The 24,672-nt window shown below is 39.4% G+C and overlaps 1 protein-coding gene across 2 annotated transcripts in view; it reads right to left on the bottom strand.

Annotated features, from left to right (window-relative positions):
• VPS41 (VPS41 subunit of HOPS complex) overlaps positions 1–24,672 on the bottom strand; it is a 182,901-nt gene that overhangs the window by 107,782 nt on the left and 50,447 nt on the right. For both annotated transcript variants that reach the window (XM_082399755.1, XM_082399756.1), the window contains exon 4: positions 22,373–22,450. In XM_082399755.1, the coding sequence (XP_082255881.1) occupies positions 22,373–22,450 (78 nt within the window). The remainder of the gene's footprint in view (positions 1–22,372; positions 22,451–24,672) is intronic.

Raw genomic sequence — 24,672 nt, 5'->3', positions numbered from 1 at the left:
TCACCAAATGATCCTCAGCCCATCTACACATCCAAGCCAGAGCACTGAGTCATCCCAGAGCAGTCCTTCTCCCTCACACTCCACAGGAGCAACCAAAAGTGACTAAGTCCTCTCCTTCTACCTCTTTTTACCAGAGCACATCTATTTCACAACAATAACCCACTTTGTTGCCTACCTTTGGCACTTCACTTGAGCTCCTAGAGAGCAGAAAGCTACTTTAAACCCAGCAGCTGGTACAGAAGAACTCGATGATGCTGCCAAAAGAATGAGAACCCCAGTCTTTCAGAGTCTGAGGCTCTGAACCAGAAAACAGGTTAAACAAACAAATGAAACAAATGCTCTGTAAGAAGACAACTAATTAAGAGCAGAATAGATAAAACCCGAAACAGAATTGTGCACAACGTTATTTTATTAAAAATAAGAAAAGTTTTAAAGAATGGAAAAGCCTAGGGGACTTCCCTGGTGGCGCAGTGGTTAAGAATCCGCCTGCCAAAGCAGGAGACACGGGTTCGAGCCCTGGTCCGGGAGGATCCCACATGCCACGGAGCAACTAAGCCTGTGCGCCACAACTACTGAGCCTGCGCTCTAGAGCCCGCGAGCCACAACTACTGAGCCCAGGCACCACAACTACTGAAGCCTGTGCACCTAGAGCCCACAATAAGAGAAGCCACCACAATGAGAAGCCCACATACCGCATCGAAGAGTAGCCCCCTGCCCACTGCAACTAGAGAAAGCCCGCGCGCAGCAGCAAAGACCCAATGCAGCCAAATAAACAAAAATTAAAAAAAAAAAAAGAGAATGGTAAAGCCTCAAAACAAGTTAAATGGAAAGAGTTAAGTTCTAACAGGTCCCTGCTCTTTTGGGACCCAAGGTTGTCAATATTCAACATCAGGCTTTAAAAGCAGAAGAGCAACTGATGGTTTACATATCGTGATCATTTCCTGTGGTACCCACTATATTTCATAGCTCAAATGAATATACAAGAACTGTCTTCTTATGAAGTTTGATCTTATGACCGCTCTAAGATTTAATAACTACATTAATTTGAGGTTCTTGACGTGATAATTCAGCTTTTATAGAAGCTGCTGTTTCTGCAGATGGGGGGAAAAATGCTTTCTTTATCAGTAGCAATTCATTCCAACTTTAGAAATGATTAGGAAATTTAAAAAGCTGAAACGTCATTTGTTTTCCACTCTGAATAAACAAAAGGGGTAGTGGTGAAATGTGGCATAGCTGCATATAAGTTACATTTAAAACTGTGCATGACAATGTGGCTGGAATATCCCTTATTCCACAAACAACTACTGATCATCTTTTATAAATGTATACCTTTGACAGTACATCCCTTTTCACAGAAATAGAAAGAACATTCCTAAAATTCATATGGAATCACAAAAGACCCTGAATAGCCAAAGCAATCTTGAGAAAGAAAGAGCTGGAGGCATCACACTTTCTGACTTCACCCTATATTACAAACCTATAGTAATCAGAACAGTATGGTTACTGGCATAAAAACAGACACATAGAACAATGGAATAGAATCAATAAACCCACGTATATAAGGTCACATAATATTTGATAAGGAAGCTAAAAAAATTCAATGGGGAAAGGACAGTCTCCTCAATAAATGGAAAAACTGGATATTCACATGTAAAGGAATGAAACTGGGCCCTTATCTTACACCACTCACGAAAAGTAACTCAAAATGGATTATGGACTTAAAGATCTAAAACTGTAAAACTCTTATAAGAAAACAAAGGGGAAAGCTCCTTAACACTGGTCTTGAGAATGACTTTCTGGATAAGACATCAAAAGCACAGGTAACAAAACCAAAGATCAACAAGTGGGACTAAGTCAAACTAAAAAGCTTCTACACAGCAAAAGAGGCAATCAGCAAAATGAAAAGACAGCCTAAAGAATGGAAGAAAATATCTGCAAACCATATATCTGATAAGGGGTTAATATCCAAATATATAAGGAACTCATACAACGCAGTAGCAAAAAAAACCCCAAACAATTTGATTAAAAAATGGGCAGAGGACTTGAATAGACATTGTTCCAAAGAAGACATACAAATGACAACAGTACATGAAAAGGTGCTCAACGTCACTAGTCATCAGGAAAATGCACATCAAAACCACAATGAGGTATCACTTCATACCTGTTAAAATGACTATTATCAAAAAGACCACAGACAACAAATGCTGGGGAGGGTGTGGAGGAAAGGGAACCCTGGTGCACTGTGGGTGGGAATGGAAATTGGTGCAGCCACTGGGGAAAACAGTATGGAGATTCCTCAAAAAATTAAAAATAGAACTACCATACAATCCAACAACCTTACTTCTGGATATACATCAAAAGGAAATGAAATCAGGATCTCAAAGAGATATTTGCACTTCCATATTCATTTCAGCATTATTCACAACAGCCAAGACATGGAAACAACCTAGGTGTTCACTGACAACTGAATGAAAAAAGAGAATGTGATGTGTATTATATATAATATTATTTAGCCATAAAAAAAGAAAACTTCTGCCATTTCCAACAACATGGATGGACCTTCTGGGCATTATGCTAAGTGAAATAAGTCAGAAAGACAAAGATAAATACTGTATGATCTCACTCATATGTGAAATCTACAAACAATGAACTCATAGAAACAGAGTAAAATGGTGGTAGCAGGGTCCAAAAGGTAGGAAAATGGGGAGATGTCGGTCAAAGGGTATACACGTTTAGTTACAAGATGAGTTAGTTCCCGGGGTCTAATGTACAGCCTGGTGACCGAGTTAACAATACTGCATTGTATACTTGAAAGCTGCTATGAGAATAGAGCTTTAAGGTTCTCATCATAACAGCAACAACAAAATGGTAATTATGTGACATGAAGGATGTGTTAATTAATCTTATTGTGGTAAACATTTCACAACATATATGTGTATCAAATCATCACATGGTACACTTTAAACTTATGTAATATGTCAATTATATCTCAGTGAAGCGGGGAAAAAATAAAATCACATCATATGATATCACTTATATGTGGGATCTAAAAAAAATATATATACAAATGAACTTATTTACAAAACAGAAATAGACCCACAGACATAGAAAACAAACTTATGGCTACCAAAGGGGAAAAGGGGGGGGGGGGTGTAAATTAGGAGTTTCGGATTAACATATACACACTACTATATATAAAATAGTTAAACAGCAAGGACCTGCTGTATAGCACAGGGAACTATACTCAATATTTTGTAATAACCTATAAGGGAAAAGAATCTGAAAAATAATAGATAGATGGATATAACTGAATCACTGTGCTGTACACCTGAAACTAACACAACATTGTAAATCAACTATACTTCAATTTTTAAAAACTACAACCTATTTACATAAGCTGATTTCAAAGTGAAAAGTATTTACTTGAATAACTTACATGTTAGTTAAATATTGAGCATACCAATATTGTTATTTTAATAAAGTCAAACAATTACATGTCTGTTATTTCAGGTGAGGTCTGCTGTACTCCTAATACAGGAATACAAAATTACTCCCCCCACCAAAAAAAAAAAAAAAAAAACTCCCCAAATATCACCATTTATTGAACTACAGATGACTCTCCTCACAGTGATTTCAAACTCTCTGTAGTGCTACAAGTAGCTTTACGGTTCGTCACAGCTTTTCTTTGATGGTACAAACTTTATGTGAATAGTAGGAAGTGATTACTTTAAGGTACAGAGTCCACTGTCTACCTTTATCACCAGATAGCCTTCATATTCTATAACTTCCACAAGAAGAATATTGTTTGATAGGAAAATATATATATTTATTAAATGTCTCTAATTCTCCACTTAAATTTAATTTCCATTCTAATGATCAAAGAATCAAATTATCCTATTAGAAAATGAATTCCTTGATTTAAACTCTAACCAATACCCTGAAAATCATCCAAAAGAAATAAAAATCATCTGGAAGTGAGAAGAACGAAGAGAAGTTTTGAGGAAGCATCACCTTGCTTGGCAAGAAAAGAATTTTTGTCCACTTACTGTCATCACTGTTTTAAGTGAACACTTGAGCTTAAATTTTCTGCATTTCTAAGACTGCTTATAAATCAGTCCCTGCTATTCACTAAAACATTCCTAAATTTTTTTTTTTTTTTGAACTTTGAAAACTATTCTCCCATCAAGAGTTCTTAACCACCGCCCCCGGAAGAGCACACTGGACGTCACTTAGATGTTGGCAATTTGCAAGGACCATGTGCATCCTCCTCTGACGGCACAAACCCCACTGCCGTCCCTGCCTGGCGGCGACAGATGCGCGCGGCTGACTCCTAAAAGGCTCGGGCATCACCCGCTAGACACACCACCTCAGCACGGCGGGGTCATGGACAGACTTGCCACCTCCGGAAGACGTATTAGATAGATGTTCGTTTTCTAAATCCTGACAACCTTTAAAAGCACAGGGAGGATTTGGAAGGGATTGCCTCCTAAGAACTAGGCACACTGCTGACTCCTAGAGCTGTTTTCCTTCTGTTAAACTTCGTCTTCTGCCTGTGCCAGCCACATCCCCTGCCACGAGGGTAGGAGGCTGGCTTGCACACGACATGTACCCAAGTCAGAGTCAGGATCTCGGCACCAATTAAAACATTACTTTGATCAAAGGCAAAACCAGCCTTTTGGTCCACATTCCCTCTTTAATTCAAATGCAAAGGACTGTCCTGGACGCCAGGTGCATGTTGTGAACGTGTTAAATGGGCTCCTTGCCCTTAGGAAGCTTGCAAATCACTGGAACACTGTTCATATTTAAGACAGTGAGGACTTCCCTGGTGGCGCAGTGGTTAAGAATCCGCCTGCCAATGCAGGGGACACGGGTTTGAGCCCTGGTCCGGGAAGATCCCACATGCAGCGGAGCAACTAAGCCCGTGTGCCACAACTACTGAGCCTGCGCCCTAGAGCCCATGAGCCACAACTACTGAGCCCACGTGCCACAACTACTAAAGCCCACATGCCTGGAGCCTGTGCTCCACAACAAGAGAAGCCACCGCAATGAGAAGCCTGCGCACCGCAACAAAGAGTAGCCCCCGCTCACAACTAGAGAAAGCCCGTGCACAGCAACGAAGACCCAACACAGCCAAAAATAAACAAATAAATAAAAATTTTTAAAAAGACAGTGACCTTCCAGGGATGCGACAAAGCCACAGTGGTCCTCTGCAGTGAGATGGATGAGTAGCCAATCAGAGTCGGAGTTCATTCCCCCCAGAGCTTGCCGTGCTCACGTGCTTAACAGTTCAGAGTGGACACCTTGGAGAAGTCTCCCTGTGATGCCTTGGCTGGTTATCTACAATACTACACTTGGCAGGTGAGGGAGAAAAACTTCAGCAGAACCTTCTAGGTAAATCACTCTGAGTGACAGCAGAAGGAGTCAGCAGAGATTCTCTTTCTGGTATTGGTACCAGACACTGTGCTAGGTTGTGACGCCACTGTAAAAACAATCCGTTTTACTGGAAAACCATTATTAAAGGGATTAACATTTGTTCCATATATAAATGACCTGAAAAGAAATACAACTGACAGCTTTCAAATGGTGAAATATAATGTGTGAAGTGTGATAAAAATGATTTGTTCTTGACGTGAGTCAATAGTTTCCTTGTTTATACGTGTACCCAACAAAGATACAGAGGGAGGAGTGATAGGAAAAGGAAAGCAGAGGGAGTTCCCTGGTGGCCTAGTGGTTAGGAGCCTGGGATTTCACCGCCATGGCCCAGGTTCAATCCCTGGTTGGGGAACTGAGATCCCACAAGCCACGCAGCATGGCCAAAAAAAAAAAAAAAGGAGAGCTGAGTTACCAGAGAAATGCAAAGTCATATTATTACAAGGGAAAAATGCAGAAGGACAATTCACTAATAAATGCATTTCACACAAGACTAACTGATATCATCAAAACCCCTACATAATACAGAGAGGATTAAACAAAAATAATCAAGGCCTGCCTTCAAGGTGTTTACGTACACAGTCTGACTGCAGCACTTTGTATACAGAAGTGTACAATTTTACACTTTTTTTTTTACTCTATTTTACAATTTAACATGTTATATTACAGATCGTTGTTTATGTGACTAGTTCCACAACTGATCCAACCTGAGAACAGGGGCTGTGTTTTATTATTCTTTATACCCCTTGCACATCCTTACAGAATGTTGGCTAAAGGAATAAGAAGCAATCACTGTGACATGTACACACTGCTAGATTTAAAACAGATGACCAACAAGGACCTACTATATAGCACAGGGAACTCTGCTCAATATCCTGGGAAAAGAATTTGAAAAATGGGAATGGAAAAAGAATTTGAAAAAGAAGAGATACATGTATAGGTATCACTGAATCACTTTGCTGTACACCCGAAACTAACATAACATTGTTTATCAACTATGCTCCCATATAAAATAAAAATTTTTTAAAAAAGAAGCAATCACTGAATGAACACGAAGGATGTACTCTTCTGTGTGGGGTCATCAGGAAGGTATCACAGAGAGAGAGAGAGGGACACAGCATTTCCACAGACAAAGACAGGAGAGTACATTCCAGCAAGAGCCAAAGGACAAAGCAGGATACAGTGCAGGCCACGATGTGGGCAGAGACTGTAGTCCAGACAGCAGAAGGACTGAGGGCCGCAGGGGGGAGCTCTGTTTTATTCCATTGGCATCGAGGAGGCACAGGGAGTATTTCCAGGAAGGGGAGTAACAAGATCCCAGCACTCCTCTGGGAAGATGACTTGGGCCGCTGTGTGAAGGAGAGATTAGGGGAGATATGAGGTGTCTACGGCAGATCAGTGGCGTTTCACTGCAATAACCCAAGTGAGACTCAATAAAGACTTGAGCAAGGGTGGTGGTGATATAAGGAACCAGCAAAAGAATGAGCTGAGAGCAGCATCTAGGGGATAAGCGGGTAATAATGAAGGCAGATGATGGAGGAAAAATGTCACAGAGACAGAAGTAAACAGCGAGGAGGAGAAGAGATGGGGCCTTCTGAAGGGATGCTATCCGTCAGGGGCCTGGAAAAGCCAAGTCTTTGCAGGTAGGCGAAGATTGGCTTTTTGTTGGTAAGAGTATTTAGATTCCAAAAGAGGCTTAACCTGGTCTGGCCCACTAGACCCCACTGATAAAGAAACAAGGACTTATGAGGGATACATGGTCTAATGAAAAGGCAGGACCTTGCTGGGAGCAGTTTAGTGGTGTCAGCACCGGGAGCCGTGACTCAGCCGTGACCCAGCCCTTCTGTCCCTACAGTAAGTCACAGCACAGAGGTTTTCACACGTCATACAGCCCAACTTGCTAAATTATTTCAAAGAATAATTGAGCTTAGAAATAAACACTGATGTTTTAACACCCAAATAGGTTTGACTGAAAGGTGGTGAATAAGGTGTCCTCCGTAGTTGGCCATGTCCCCAGGATTCCCAGCCTACGGGGTTCAACACTACAATTCCAGAAAACAGAACTCCTTTTCTTCCCAGAGAACACTGCCCCAGAGCCTATAATACATTTTCCCCATAAGAGTTAAGGCAACAGAAATGGGGTTGTCATCCCTGAGACCATATAACTAGAAAAGGAATAATAAGTATATTACTGTTCTTTAAAATTAAGTTTCAGAGGGCTACCCCTTAGACTGTCCAAGTCCTAAGGATCTGCTATGCCACGGCTGGTCCACCATTGAGGACAAACTTCATTAACAAAAGCAGCTCAAGAAAGTTGAACACAATGCAAACCCATGATGGCTACAGAGTTACCTGAACATCTCACCAGATATCCCTACTTAATTCCTCAATATCAAGTTAACGATACCATCAATAATAACGGAAAAGTCTGTTAGGAGTACAAATGTTCTTACTTCTCACTTTCATTTATGACTCAATAATAGCAGCAGGAGTGTTAATGAATTCTCTTTATCTAAAACCAACCTCTGAGAAAGTAAAGGCTTTGTGCTTCCACAGGTTGGGGAAAAAAAAAAAAAATCACTTATCTCAAAAGGGCAGTACAAGTAGTTTAAATGACTGAGACTAAGTTATTAACCAAATAGAAAATGCCTAAGTTCCTTTTCAGACATAAGATGAAGAAAGACCACTTAAAACGTCACAAATTCAGCTCTACTTTTACCACAGAAATTACTGTTATAATGCTCTCTGGTGTAAAATCACTGCTTTATCAATTCACCATTAAGTCACCTCCCAAGTAGATTGCCATCTCTCAACGGTTCTCAAAAGAAGCATCTTGCAAACCACGTTGCAGTGTCTCTACACTGAAAAGAAACTCCTGAAGTCAACTCACTGCAGCAGCGCTGGGATCCATTTGCAGAACCTAGTTACGTAAGAAAATATGTTCTTCAAACGTCCAAGAAGTAAGCCTATTTGAGCCCTGTGATAAAAGATGCCCGCTCCCCAAATAAACAAAGGATCTGATGGAGCAGGTAGCAAATCAGTGGGAAGAAGAGGCGTGTCACAGAAGGTTCTCTCTTCTTCCCTTCTTTCTCCTTTTTCCTTCCTCCCTCCCTCCCTTGTACATCTGCCTGTCCTATACACAGCGAACAGTATGAAAGCCAACCACATAAATGAATTCGAAAATAACAGCTCTCCTTCGGGAAGTGTCATAAATGTCTGCCATCAGACTCTGGACTTGATCCCATTCCTCATACTGGTTATCAGTGGCTGAGCCTTGCACGAAACACTTGACAATAAACTATTTCACAAATAATTCTTAAAATAGTCACATAAATCAGGGGTGTGACTACGCTCTACATTTTATAAAGAAAGTGAAAGAGAGGTTAAAGAACCCACCCAAGCTAATGAAGGTGGGGCAACGGCTGAAAGCTAGGAGTCTGACCCTGAACTTGACTGGCAGCCACAGCACCACAGTGTCCAACCCCCACCCGAGGACCACATCCTGCCCTCTCCAGAACCTGGCCACCACCTTTCTGCTGGCCATGAGGCTTCATCTCCAATCACCCCATCAGCACTGCTCTTTCCACATCCATTCTGGAGTAGCTAGATTGCCAGTAATGCAACCAAGTCAAGGTCTGAGGCAGGGCCAAGAAAAGAACGTGGGACATCAGTAGGCTCAGGGGGTTATACATTTTGTGTCCTTTCTTTTCTGGGCAAAGCAGGCGCTTCAGACTCCATCTTGAAATCAAGGAATAAATCTTTCTCCTCATGGTACAGTAAGGATGATTCTTCTTAAGGAAGAATGAAGACTTAGGGACTTCCCTGGTGGCGCAGTGGTTAAGAATCCGCCTGCCAATCCACCTGCAGGGGACGCGGGTTTGAGCCCTGGTCTGGGAAGATCCCACATGCCGCGGAGCAACTAAGCCCGTGTGCCGCAACTACTGAGCCTGCGCTCTAGAGCTCACAAGCCACAACTACTGAGCCTGTGTGCCACAACTACTGAAACCCATGCACCTTGAGCCTGTGCTCCACAACAAGAGAAGCCACTGCAATGAGAAGCCTGCACACCGCAACGAAGAGTAGCCCCCGCTCGCCGCAACTAGAGAAAGCCTGCACGCAGCAATGAAGACCGCACGCAGCAATGAAGACCCAACGCAGCCTAAATAAATAAATTAAATAAATAAATAAAACATCATTTAAAAAAAAAAAGAATGTAGACTTAAATGTAAAAAGCAAAACTTTAAAACCATGGGAAGAAAGTACGGAAGGATATCTTTACAACTTTGGGGGGACCAAAAAAATTTTCCCTCAGAAGACAAAAAAAAATACTATAATGAGAAGACTGATATATATTTATTGCATTTAGATTAAAATGCAATAAATACAGATGTTAAAAAAACCTCTGAACAACTGAAAATATCATAAATGAGGAATTAAAAGATAAACCATAGACTAGAAGACTTCTGTTACTCTTCCAACAAGGAGATGTGTCTGGACTCTGCAAGCCCTCAAGGAAGAGAGCACCCAACTCCCTGGCCCTGGTACTGATCAGACTTTTAAATGTTTGCCCAACTGATGGGTGTGGAATCGTATCTCACTGTTGGTTTACTTCACATTTCCCTGATTACTCTGTCACTACTAGAGAAAGTGAGCATCTTTTTATGTGGTTATTGGAGGCGTTTGGTGTTCTCCATCTGAGAACTTCCTGTTCGTACTGTTTGCCCAATTTCTTCCTGGTTTGTCTGCGTTTTCCTTATTGATCTGTATGAGTTCATTCTATAAGTAATATTTTAACAAAAATATATTCATTGTTAAAACTTGCTACACTTTATGATTACAAGCTTTTATAGAACTTAAAGAATCAAAACAGGTGAGCAAACAAAAACAACACAGTTCAGATTTCAAGTATTAATTTAAAATGGATGCTGCCCTAAAAGTAAAGCAGCGTTTTATTTAATAGTAGAAAGATTTATTTGCAAGTATTAAATTTGACTTGCTGGTAACTTCTGATTTTGAGCCATCGCATGAGTCGCCCAGATCAATGTTGTTAGTTTTGCTTGTCAACAATGAACTTTTTAATTACAAATCAATTTAGACCTTTACATACGTACTGACAAAGTATAGGAACCAACAATTCTCAAAAGAGTACACAGCCTCATTAGTAACCAAAAAAATACACACTAGATCAATAAATTCCCATTTTTTAGAAATCTAAGTGGCAAAGATTTTTTGAATGATGACAGCCTATGCAGGTGATGAGATAAACTGACATATTCTCATCCAGTGCTGGTGGGACTATAATTTCGTATACCCTAAGCACAGTGGAATACAGGAATATGCAGCGAACCTTAAAAATGTTCATAGTGTCTGCCCTAGTGATTTCACCTCAAGGGATTTGTTCAAAGGAAATAATCAGTCACAAGATTCCCCAGCCCACCCAAGGATGTTCATCCCTGTAGCACTCCCCAGTTTAGCATCGTTCATTAGGTGTACAGGGCACTGAAAAGTTGGGTCCTGGATGGCTCCAGGCAATTACAGACCTGCTTTTACCATGAAGAAACGTATTCTATATGATTAGAATGGGGTTCAGCCCCCTCCCCTAATTCCCACTTCCAACTCAGGCCTCGCCAGAGTATCCTATCAAACAACCTACGGCAACTGCTTCAGGTAGAAGAATGCACCCCAACCAGGCCCATCAAAGTCCTTCCTGGCAGGTTTTTGCCAGAGTCACTGAAGGAGTCCTACCTTGTTTAAGAGGACTATAGTTCTAAGGCATTAGTCTTGGACCGCGGGCTGACCATGATACCCACGAGACCAAAAAAAGTCTGTCCCAGAAATGGGTACCCTAAGATGCCATCCAGACCCTGAAAATCCACTTCAGCCCCACCTAACTTACAACAAGAGCCAGTAAATCCCCCTGTTAGGTAAGCCTGGCTGAGATGGATTTCTGTCACTGCGCAACCAAAGTCCCCTAATACATTAACTTTTATACACTAAAGTAAAATGGAATCAAATGTTTAAACTACCTCACAGGGCATTTTGTTCTCTCCCTCTGAGATGAAACTCTTCTAGAAAATCTAACAAAATTCTGGTAGACTTTCTGCTAACAAGGCAGATGTACCCAAATGAGATATTCGGGCACAGAAGCTGCTCATTCCATTGTTTCAAACAAGCCCATTTTTCCTGCCTAAAATAGAGTACCCATGCCATAGGGAAACCTAAAACAAATCCCCACTTACTCAGTTATTCCACTCTCAGTCAGTGTATCATTTCTACAAAAGGTGGAGCTCCCCCCAAAAGGGATATACAATACAAAACACGTATTACTTATGCAAATACAGAACCAAAACAGAAAAAAGATATTGATAATACTGGGAAAATTCTTCCATTTCTCATGTAGGCTGAACTTTTGGTATTTTTTCCAGCCATATTTCATTGGTCAGAGACAAGGAAAACATTGTATAAGTAACAATGCACTACTCGAGGGTGCCACTGGAGCTCCAAAGAAGACATACAGATGGCTAACAGGCACATGAAAAGATGCTCGGCATCACTACATATTAGAGAAATGCAAATCAAAACAACAGTGAGGTATCACTTCATACCTATCAAAATGGCCATCATCAAAAAGTCTAAAAATAGCAAATGTTGACAAGGATGTGGAGAAAAGGGAACACTCATAAGCTGCTGGTAGGAATGTAATTTGTTTGCAGCCACTATGGAAAACAGTATGGAGGTTCCTTAAAAAACTAAAAACAGAGCTACCATATGACCCAGAAATTCCACTCCTGAGTATATATCCGGAAAAAACGAAAACACTAATTCGAAAAGATACATGCACCTCAATGCTCACGGCAGCACTACTTACAACAGACAAGACATGGAAACAACCCAAGTGCCCATCAACAGAAGACTGGATTAAGATGTGGTTGGTGTATACACACACACACACACACACACACACACACAGACACACACATATACACACAATGGAATATTACTCAGCCATAAAAAAGAATGAAATACTGCCATTTGCAGCAACATGGATGGACCTAGAGAGTAACATTATGTTTAGTGAAATAAGTCTGACAGAGAAAGACAAATGCTATATGATATCACTTATATGTGGAATCTAAAAAATAATACAAATGAATGTATATGCAAAACAGAAACAGACTCTCAGATATAGAAAACAAACTTATGGTTACCAAAGAGCAAGCAGGGAAGGGACAAATTCGGGGTATGGGATTAACAGATACAAACTACTATTAAAATAGATAAGCAACAAGAATACGCCATACAGCACAAGGAATTATGCTCATTATCTTGTAATAACCTATAATGGAAGATAATCTGTGAAAATACTGAGTCACAGTATTCAGGTGCTGTACACCTGAAACTAACAATATAGTAAATCAACTATAACTTTAAAAAAAAGAAACAAGGAGAATGTTAAATGAAAAAACTTTAAATGAAGAATTTTTTTTCTTTTGACTCACAACCTAAAGAAAGACCAAAGAAGCCAGCAATTAGATAATCTAGATCGCACTCTGTACGGTGTCCTTTATAATATCAAGCACCTTAAAGAATACCCAACAGTTCGAGGTTACATAGACGCAAATAACATTTTGATATGTAAATATCACCACTGGGAACATGTTATTCTATTTTTTCTGTAGTTTGTCATTTTTGTTTTTTAAAAACAGCATTATTGAGATATAACTGACATACAATAAACTGCACATATTTAAATCTGGCAAAGTTGTGACATATGTATGCACTCATGAAACCTTCACCACAGTCGATATAATGAATGTATCTATCAGCCCTGAAAGTTCCTTCACACCACTTTATAATCCACCACATCATCCCTCTGCCCATCTCCAGGCAACCACTGATCTGCTTTCTGCCACTATAGATTTATTTGCATTTTCTAGAATTTTATATAAATGCAACCATATAATATGTAGCTGTTTGAGTCTGGCTTCTTTCACTTAACATGATAAATTTGAGATCCATCCATGTTGCAGTGTGTATCAAAAGTTCATTCCTTTCTATTGATGATTAGAATGCCGTCATATGGATATATCACATTTTGTTTATCCATTCACCTGTAGATGAGACATACAGACTGCTCCCACTTTGGGGCTATCATAAATAAAAATTAAGTGAACATTCACGTACAAGTCTTTGGATGAGCATATGCTTTCATTTCCTAAGGGTGAATGCCTGGATCAGATAGTAGGTGCATGTTTAATGTTTTATAAAACTGCTCAACTGTTTTCCAAAGAGGTTACACCATATTGCATTTCCACCAGTAGCATGAGTTCCAGTTTCTCTATGCGCTCACCAACACCTGGTATGGTCAGTCTTTCAGTGTAATTTTAGCCACTCTAAGAGGTGTTTAATGGTATGTGTTATTCCATTTTACTTAGCTTTTGTTGGTTTAATTGATAGAAAGGGGGAAAATTCATATTAAAACTAAGTGCAAACAGCTAATAGCTGCCCATGAAAGTAATGGATTTCTTCTTACTAGAGATATAAACTAGGGACTGAACAACCAAGTAATAAGAATACTATAGAAGAATTTCATATCTTGGATGGACAGATAAATAAAATATCCTTTAAGTTCCCATTTATCATAATACATCATGATTCTATCAAATGCAAAAAACTTGGTGATTATAGACAAGAAATAATTTCTAGAAAAGACTCATAAAATGAAACAATTCATGGGATTAACATATACACACTACTATGTATAAAACAGATAACTGGGCTTCCCTGGTGGCGCAGTGGTTAAGAATCCGCCTGCCAATGCAGGGGACACGGGTTCAATCCTTGGTCCGGGAAGATCCACATGCCACAGAGCAACTAAGCCCGTGTGCCACAACTACTGAGCCTGCGCTCTAGAGCCCGCGTGCCACAACTACTGAAGCCCGTGCGCCTAGAGCCTGTGCTCCACAACAAGAGAAGCCAGCGCAATGAGAAGCCCGTGCACCACAACAAAGAGTAGCCCCTGCTCGCCGCAACTAGAGAAAGCCCGTGCACAGCAACGAAGACCCAACACAGCCAAAAACAAACAAACAAACAAACAAACAGATAACCAACATGGTCCTACTGTATAGCACAGGGAACTATATTCCATGTCCTGTGATAAACCATAATGGAAAAGAATAAGAAAAATAATGTATATATATGTATAACTGAATCACCTTGCTGTACACTTGAAACTAACACAACATTGTAAATCAACTATACTCTAATTAAAAAACAAAACAAAACAATTCAGATAGAAAAACAGAGCTTGTTTAAGGAAGAAGTAATACACCCTTATTTTGAAACATGCTCTGTCAGGGTTTCCTGAGACTTTTTAGTCTTTGGAAGTCTATTACTAACAAAACAAAACTCAAGGTATAAATTATTTGTTATTAAACTGTATACGCAGACACTTACACCCATATATAAAGCCCCTGCCTTCTGGTCCATGACACCTGATTTCCCATCACTGTTCTCGTTTCACTTGCTTCCCTGAACAGTCCAAACTCCAAAGTCAGGCCCCACGAAGACACTCAGGAAAACACTACTTTTCTTTTTCCTTCAGTCCTTCTGCCAAACCTGCTGCCTAAGTCTCTCTCATTGCACCTCCCCATCCATTCTTTCCTCTCCACTCCCTTATTCTCGAGCTACTGGAGGAAAAACAAAATGTATGTGTAGATGTAAAGTCTGTGATCAAAGTCCCCTGCCCTTTGTGATTCCCTATTTCACAGGAAGCATCCATCACCTGGCCCAAACCCACCCCAACAATCGAAAAATGCTCATTCATCCTTCAAGATGCACCTCAAATTTCACTTTCTCCCGCTTGCAAACTTCATCACCCCTCCTCTAAGTCTCCACACTGTTCACGATCTTTTCACTGTTCTGACTTTGCCATAAGTGCTTGATCCCCAAAGAAAGAAGCCCCAGCATGAGGCTCTCCTTTACCACAGAATAGAGTCCACGGGCTTTCTGACAATCAGGCTCCAGTCTACTACCCAGCTCAGAGTCAAGTTTCAAAAAGTTACAATTACTTCAACCCTGACTATGAAGTGGGTGGAGCACCAGGGTAATTTGGTGAAGAAATATTTAAAATTTTAGCTATTCAAGAGGTATTTGCCCAAATGCAGTTACCACTTAAAGATCAGATATGACAACATTCTGTAAGCATGACACTTTATTTTCAATGAGAGAAGCATCCTTAAAGCTGAACCTGTTTCCTTACTCACCTCTGCACACAGATGCTACCAAAGTTATCAACCTACCGATAAACACTTAATCCACACACTGGAGACTATTTATGAAAAAAAAAATGCAGAAAATGGGAAACAGTACTTTCCTTGGCATCATTTCTCAGAAGTTTGATTTCCGTTTAAGTAATTCTCACCTCATTGGACATACTTCTTATCACTCAAGATACTGAGTCCAAATATAGGAAACAGATTCTTTAAACACATAAGAAGCTGAGACCTGTCAGTCAGACTTAAACAGATAGTACAGACACTGCCACATTTGAGCCAACAATGTACCACTTGGATAATATCAAAAGATACATGCCCTGCTTCCCAAGTAATGATGCCACACCTGGAATTGCACATATGGATGGGATGTGCTTCAGGTCGATAAACAAGTGCCCTGCGACCAATAGTAGAGCAGGGTTTCTTTGTTCACGGATAGATAGCTTACATTTTTAGATCTGCTCCAAGGGTTCTTTTAATGAATAGTCACCCCACACTATTCTGGCTACATTATGAATGAACCCCAAAGAGTTGGGCTCTTCAGGGTTATAATGAATGCCTGGGATCTGTATATACTCTCGAAGAGATGGTCATGCCCACGTGATTCCCCGTAATGTACACAGAGTTCTCCTGATGGAGGAAAGGAAGGTGTAAAACCCTGATTATCTGGAAGGTAGTCCAGATACATGGAACTTTACAGATTCAGAACTACTGGCTCAGCCAAGTTCCATCAATTTCTCGCTATTCATCAGCTTTTATGTGGAGCACTAAGGATGCAGAGAGAAATGAGAGAAACCGCCCTCAGGAAACACACATTCTCTGGATGGAATGACCTCGACACAGATGCAAATAACCTCGACAAAAGTACTGCATTTTCCAGAAGTGGAGGTGCCAGGGAGAAGGAGATGATTAAGCCATGGGAAGGATAAAAGAGGTATTCGTGAATATTAAAGATGCAATCTGAGAAGCCTAAAGGAACCCTCAGTTTTCAGGATTACACTGGCCAAGAGAGAGAAGAGAGAGAAGATAAGCTTTTCTTCTGCTGAAACATAAAAATAAAGATGGGTGATCCTATAATCAACATTTATATATCAATACCAAGGAAAGAGAAAAGAGGAGCTGATTTGTATTAGAGATAAATTCCTCTAAGACAAAGAGAGCACACAAAAGGCTGGGAATGCAATCCAAAAGATGGCTGAGTCCCAAAGCCCAGGGACAGAAATGAAACCATGGTCACTCCCAGGCAGGATCCAGTCACAAAAACATCTTTTTCAACCTTAGGTGAGGGAAACGTCTACATATGTGAGGAAGGCCTGGAATGTACTGGAAGAGGCGAGTGAACAGCAAGCGGGCAGGGAATAGAGAACCAAAGCAGCTCAAGCTCAGTTTCCCTCCAGTTTCCTGACTCGGCACCTTCTGTATCTAGAATGATCTCCAAGGTCTCCTCAGCTTCCGCACTCTGTTGACTTTATGGATTCTCCATAGGAACTAGGAAAAGTCTGAGTATATCTTAAAAACTCGCCAAGTATCACTGAATAAAAGGCTTACTTTCCATAAGTAAGAGTTAAGGTTCTGATCTCAATACAAACATTTTTAATTATAAATCCAATGGGGTGTGAGGGTTGAATAATACACAGGAGAGCAGAGATCTGACTCCCAGATGCCCTCCTGAGAGGTTAAGTAATGACAAAAAGAACCAGTCCCATGAGTATGTTTCAAGAAGATATTATCAGCTGATACGCTCACTGGGTACCAAACAGCCACAGAGACAAGAGAGAGGGAGAGAAAGAGGGGAGCGGTATACTAGGAGACATGGCCCCTGCCCTCCAAAACCTTGAATATGAACATGAAGCTGGAGTTGACACGATGACAGATTAACACTGCAAGTGAAAATAGCAATAATTCAGGAGTTCAAAGGAGAGGTCACTTCAGTACAAGCACATCGCAGAAAGAACGGGACTTAATGGAAGAAGGGCATCCTTGGAATATGTGATTAAAAGGCTGGAACAAGCATGTCCAAGTCAATAACCAGAAGACGGTGAGTGGATCAGAATGACTGGAGAGGGAAGAAACTGAAACTAAGATTGGAAACGTAGGTTTCGGCCATACGACAAGGGTCTCAGCCACAGATTAGGACTTGATCTGGGAAGTTGTGAGAAGCTGTCCAGGGTTCTCAGAGACACAGGGATTGAACTGATGAGCGGGGAAGATAAGCAGAAATAAAAAGAACTCTTATGAGGGTGTTAAAATACCGTAGCGTGAGCTAGTTTTCACAGAAATCTGGGTTTTTAATGCCACACGACCATAAGAAGTACCAAAGATCAGCAGTAAGGAAAAGAGTGTGTTAGTCTAATCCCAAATCAAAAACAGCAATAGAAATAGCAAAAGATGGGAATTCCCTGGCGGTCCAGTGGGAGCTAAGATCCTGCAAGCCATGTGGCACAGCCAAATTAAAAAAAAAAATAGAAATAGCAAAAGACTTTACTATCTGGAGTTCAAGGAGAATCCTGAACCCACCTCTTCTTTAAGAGATTAATTTTTAAAATTTCATATTTATCTTAATATAAAATGCCTAATAAGCCCCGGTTCTATTTTGTTTTCCTATTCCTTTCTTTTTTGTAACTAGCCATTTTATAAGTATTTACCTAATGTCTTCTGCCATGGCATGACGACAGCCAAACCTTTTCATTTCCTATTTCTAGCAAAGAAAGAAAACACATAAAGGTAAAGAGCAGAGATTTATTTGGTCAGTGGACTTCTTTGCTCTCCCTCTAGCACACTTAATAGAATAAAGATTTAAAACATATGGAATAATGCTCCAAAATAATTTGCTCATTGCTTCAAAGTACAATAAGTACTCTTAATTAGTAAGCCATAAATTAATATGCTTAAGGAAAGTGGAGGCTATTAAAGAGAAACTAACTACTATGATTAATGACATCATATGGGCATAGATGCCATGTGGGAATTTAAAAGGAATTTGAGATCCTCTAAGGATTTTGAAGTCATATGTTACATACTGTGTAAGCAACTGAGACACCCATTATTCAGGAGAATATGGCTTGATCTATATTCAAGAAGGCAATTTTCTTAGCAACTTGAGCCCCTTTAACTGAGAAGCTAGACCTATTTTAATTTTATTCTGTGACTTCAGTAAAATTGAACTTTATCAATTAAATCTGAATTAACATAAAGTTACACCTAGGGAAAAAATCTTTAAAAAACACACATGTGTGGCTAAAGCATGTTAATTAACATATATTCTGAATATCCTTTCAGATGGACTGAAATCTGAATATCAACATGCAAAATAAATCATCACCCTAGTGGTTTTTGCTTTTGATCCACAAAAGAACAGTCATGGGTGGTTGGGTAGCACAGAACCCTCTCTATCAAACTTTTTATGTAATTATAGAAGAATATACAGCTGTAAGAAAAATCTTAGTGGCATGATTCATTTATATCAAGATCTCTGAACAAGATACCAACCTAGGAAATGTTCTGGGGTTTAGAAGTAAGCAGAGTAAAGGGTTGCTTCAACAAAGGATAATTTGAACATTGCTCAAGGTCAAAGAGACATACACATGTATAGGTATTTCTGTACATGCATGTGCACGTTATTGAGGTATAACTCATATAGAATAAAGTGCACAAATCTCAAATGTGCGGTTCAGTGATTTTTACGTATGTATATTCCTGGGAAACCAACCAAGATAGGGACTATTATCAACACTTCAGAAGATTCTTCCTGGGCTCTCTCCTAGGTCAAATCATTATCTGACCTCCATCATCATAGTATGATTCTGCCTTCTCTTAACCATCATATAAAAGGAATCATACAACATGTACATATTTGTGTCTGGCTTCTTGGGCTGAACATTAAGACAGTGAAATTCATCCATGTTTGCTGCATGTAGCAATAGTTTGTTCTTTTTAGTTGCTAAGAATATACCATCATTTGCTTATCCGTTCTACTACTGATGAACATTTGGGTTGTTTCTAGTTTGGAGTTACTACAAATCAAGCTACTACTAACACTCTTCTACACATATATTTTTTGTGGACATATGCGCTGTATTCCGTTTTCTTGATATACACCTTGAACTGCTGGGTCATTAGGAAGGCATATGCTTAGCTTTTGTAGAGTGTGCTAAACAGTATTTCTGCTGAAATATTAATGGAAAAACAAATCACTTTCTTCAACATGCAGAATGATTTGTTTAGTTATTTCTTCTTTTGTATCACATACATTTAAAGTTATACAGCCTTTAATGTAATGATTCCATTCCAACACAAATAGCAGAATCATCTGGGAAACCTTTTAAAAATAAAGATTCCTCTATGCCTCCACGCTCTGCCAAACAAAACCCTACTGATAGGTGAGAACTTTCAACTACTGCTTCATGACTTTACTACTGCATTCAAAACCTATAAATGCAATGAATGGGTTGAGGAGACATTTCTTGAGAAAATTTTTTAAAAATGTTATGCAAGTATAAGGTATTATTATTTTATCTAATTTTAATTCATTTAAATTAGTTTCACCTAGAAGTTAAAAACTAAAGTCAGAGGTGTTAATTCACTAGTTTTTTTTTTTTTTTTAAATACTTGTTTCACTCTCGCTGCATTTCTAACGAAGAAAACAGTTCTTGATGGAATATGGCAATCATTGCATCCAAAGAAAATCTGCAGATTCAAGCCATAAGTGTTTTTAGAATTGAAAAAATCCTGTTTTAAGAGCACTGATACGGAGCCCCCAAAAGCAGCCACGTCATTGGAAACAGGAAAATAAAAAAATAAAGGAAAAAACTCATCTGAGATGAGAAGCTGAAGATTCAGGCTCCTTTCAAAAGATAATGACATTCTGAAATTTGTCACCTGAAAGTCATATACCTCATAAGGTAATGGTCATGAAGACCCAAGGCCTCATGAAAAACTTCTCCACAGCAGACTATTAAATTCTTGTGTGAGGTAAACAAACAAACAGAGCACCAAACCATCTTCCTCTCCTGCCCAAAAATAAGTGCAAAGCTATAAAGAACTTAATTTTCAAAGATGTCATAAAGGCAGGACTGAAAAGAAAGAACCAGGAATTACCTGGAAAAGGACTCAGGATATACCTGACATAAAACTGACATCAGAAAAGATAAAGCTGAAGGCTTATACTGAATAGACACAAGGACCGCATGAATGAATGGGTAAAGACAGACACGAATAAACTCCTACAGTATTTCTCCTGGTTTCTCTTTTGGCCATGGAACCAGCAGTGTTTGTCCTGTGAACCTCAGCAATCAAGTAATTTCTATACAATATTAAAAAGACTTACTGAGAAGCAGAGTTTAACAGAATCATTAAACTGGAGCCATAAATTTAAGAGACCATCCAGGCAAGCTCTTTTTTCAAGGTGAGGAGATACGGGTGACACCATAAAAAAGAGCTCTGCCTAGCACCAGCTCACATTTTAATGCACGGCGGTGGGAAGACCAAATGTTTATTAAATCATCAAAACGGGTGGCCAGTGTCCAGGAGGGAGAAGATAGCGGGTCAAAAGTATCCTCTTGTCTGAAAGGGATGCCGAAGCCAAACAAGAACCCCCCATTTGCCTGATGGATCAGTGGTTAGAGCACACAATTCCCTCCTAGGACTACTCCAAAGATTCCAAGGATACTGTCATCATCTGTGGTTCCCTTTCTTTTAAGCAAAACAAAGCAACCTGGTACCTTTAATATATAATGTATCAGCTTTAGAAACTGTGGTGTCCTTTGTAAACTATACCAATACCTTATGATAGATCTTTCAACTAGCGCTGACGCTTTCTTCAAAAAAAGGAATATGTTCCCCCAAATCACCACCTTTTTCATCCCAAAGGTTCACATTCACACAACCACGGACACTTGATACTTTCTAGGCCCATCTTAAACACCAAAATCAAGCTTCAGATTCAACATTTCCTTCATCCTTGGTGACTCCAAATCACTATTAAAGAAATAAAAAGCCTGGCTCTTCTCTTTAAGTCAATATAATCCCCTAAGAGTCCAACTCGCAGAACATTCACATAAAATATTAGCTTTATATATTTAGAAGAGATAAACTGAAACAGCAAGGTGATCAATCAATTTTCAATTACATTTGGCATCTGGAGAAGATTATGGGGCATGTACTTACAATCGACATTAGTCATCAAATGAGGGGGTTCACACTTTAAGGATTCCACAAACCCCCAGAGTATGTAAATTAACACCATTAATCACCAATAAAAGCAATCTTTTTTCTTTGATTAACAATTCATCTAGACATTCTACACTGTTACAGTTTAAAACAAACACACATAGGAGTATTTTAAATGCTTCATTTAAAGCCAAATGGATGACTATAATTAACTAAAGAACTGCAATTAAACAGATTCATAAAAATAAATTTTTAAAAGGACTTTATATAGCAGATACCCAGTGAAAATACATTATGTATAAATATAGACCTCTTTCTTTGTAAGTTCACCTTTAAAACTTTTTAGCACAGGTTACAAAGTTCAGAGTTGAACTCTTAGCACTCCGATTTCATCGATAAAGATCCTTTTTTATGCTCTAAAAACAAATGGCTAAAACATTTCAAAGCACAGATTTCAGCATGAAATTTAGCTCGCACGGTATTTTATACTGGATACTTACTATATCAAACTTCTGAGTGATGTTTCCCTGGACATCCAGTAAATAAACCTTGCCATAATGTGTGCCCAGTGCCAAGAACTGTAAGAAGAACAGAGGGGTACAGGGGTCAGTTTCTTAATGGACCATTCATACACAATTAGTAATAAAACCATCTGCAAAGTCAAGACACTTAATGTGTAAGCGATCTGCGATACCTCGGAAGACGCACATTCCTTTGAGAAGGCTTGTTTCCAGCTTGGAGGAAATCACAGAACAGGGCCTTCTTTATTGGGATCATGCAAGCTAGCTGTCAGAATGACTCATGAGGACCCTCATCTACTGACAACTAACGGTGTGCATGCGGCCTGTACACAATGCCCTGATGGACTGAGGCAGCAAATTAAAATGCAGCTGTGAAAGTACGACCAACCCACGGTTGAACTCAGCGTCTGAAGGGAATGATTTAGAAACTCCCCTTAATTTATGGCAACTGCGTAAATCTGTGCTATCATTTAAGTTCAACATACACACACACACACAAACACACACACACACACACACACACACACACACACACACACACACACACACACACACAACAAAGTAATCTTTTTTAGGAAGGAAAATCCATGCCACGCTGAGATGCAAAAACAAAACTCAGATGTACTTATACTGTCATCGTGAGAATGCCTCTCTAAAAGTAAACGTGTGATATTAAGTGTCCATGTTTATTTTTGAATGCAAAAAAGAAAAAAATCCTTTTCTGGCACACAAATAACTGTTGAGCTTTGTATTCATTTTATGACATAAAACTAGTTCATAACTCCCACTGTTTCTTTAATTCTTTGAACTAACCCTAAAGAAATGAGAAGAAACTTTAGGACTACCTGAAATAGGACATGAGATTTCTCTTCCCTTTTATTTCTCTAAGCAGTACTCAAAGAATTCCAAATTCTCTGTATTTCGTTGCATGTGAACATGCTTCATCGTAACCTAGAACGAAATGCTCAAATTTATAGGCACTACTAAGCTTTTCAGTCAAGCAGAACAATCTTGAAAAAAATTAACCTTACAGAAAGTCAAGATTTAAAAGGATTTCTCAGAATGGAATTGCTGAAAATGAAATTTCAGATCAGGTGCTTAAAATATAAAACTACATTAAAGAGGCGTCACAAAAAGGAAAAGAAGGGGGTTCATTAGAAATTCAGTCCCTGCAATGCCTTTCACTCCTGCAAGGTTGCCTTTTTTTCAGGAAGAAGAAAAAGTCCCCCGGGTAAAAAAATCAATACTGGTTAATAAAACATCAGGTGTGCAGACATAACTAGGTATGACGATTCCGCTGCACAGGGCTGCCTGAATGACAAGGTGCCAGGACGATTACTCATCCAGGGCAGACAACAAGGCTGCTGAAAAGAGGATGTCGGGGCCCTGGAAAGGGCAGGGGAAGAGGTAATTCTGGGGGGGAAATGAGCCTGAATTTTAAACCAAACAGGGCTGTTTCCTCCAAAGCAAAAGAACATTCTAATCAGAAATAGAGGACTCAGAGGGGTGTAATTTCTTCTCCACAGTGACACTCTGACAATATCTGAATAGAAAAATACCACATAATACTAGCTACAAACAATACTCCATTCTGAGGCCACCTATGGTAAAAGAATGAATGGGTTTTAAAAGCTCACTACACCCAAGTACTCGACAGTATTGACTCTCCTCATAAACACTGTATTTATTTTGTTAGAAAACTAAGGGGGGGAGACTTTCCCGGCGGTCCAGTGGTTAAGGCTCTGCGCTTCCAATGAAGGGGGCACGGGTTCGATCCCCGGTCGGGGAACTAAGATCCCACATGCTGCATGGCGCAGCCAAAAGTCAAAAAAAAAAAAAAAGAAAGAAAGAAAGAAAGAAAACCAAGAAGGCCAATGCTTTAATACTGGGTCATTCTCTGATATCTCTGTGAAGGCCATTCTTGAACTTCCAATTATATTTTATCAAAGTTTTAAAGGTTCTATACAGAGTACTTTACCCCAAATATTAATTCCTTCCCTTCTTCTTTTCAAAATTACTAGTTTAATTCATTTAATACTTAAGACAGAAAGGAAACGTGAAATAATTATTTTGATTGTATGATTTCAACCTAAAACTATAATTACTTTAGACCATCTTGGAAAAAAAAAAGCAGTGGTTTTTATGACAACCTACCTTTTGTTTAGGAAAACATTTCATCATTTGGATTAGATAAATTATTGTTGCTCCCTTTTAGAAATAACTTTATGTGCTCTTAAAACAATCAAGTTTGATAAGGCAATCGTATAGTTCTTAAAAAT

This window comes from Balaenoptera borealis (genome assembly GCF_965194805.1).
Source record: "Balaenoptera borealis genome assembly, chromosome: 7".
NCBI lineage: Eukaryota > Metazoa > Chordata > Mammalia > Artiodactyla > Balaenopteridae > Balaenoptera > Balaenoptera borealis.
The sequence above is the reverse complement of the archived record's forward strand: the minus strand, read 5'-3'. Positions and strand labels throughout refer to the sequence as shown.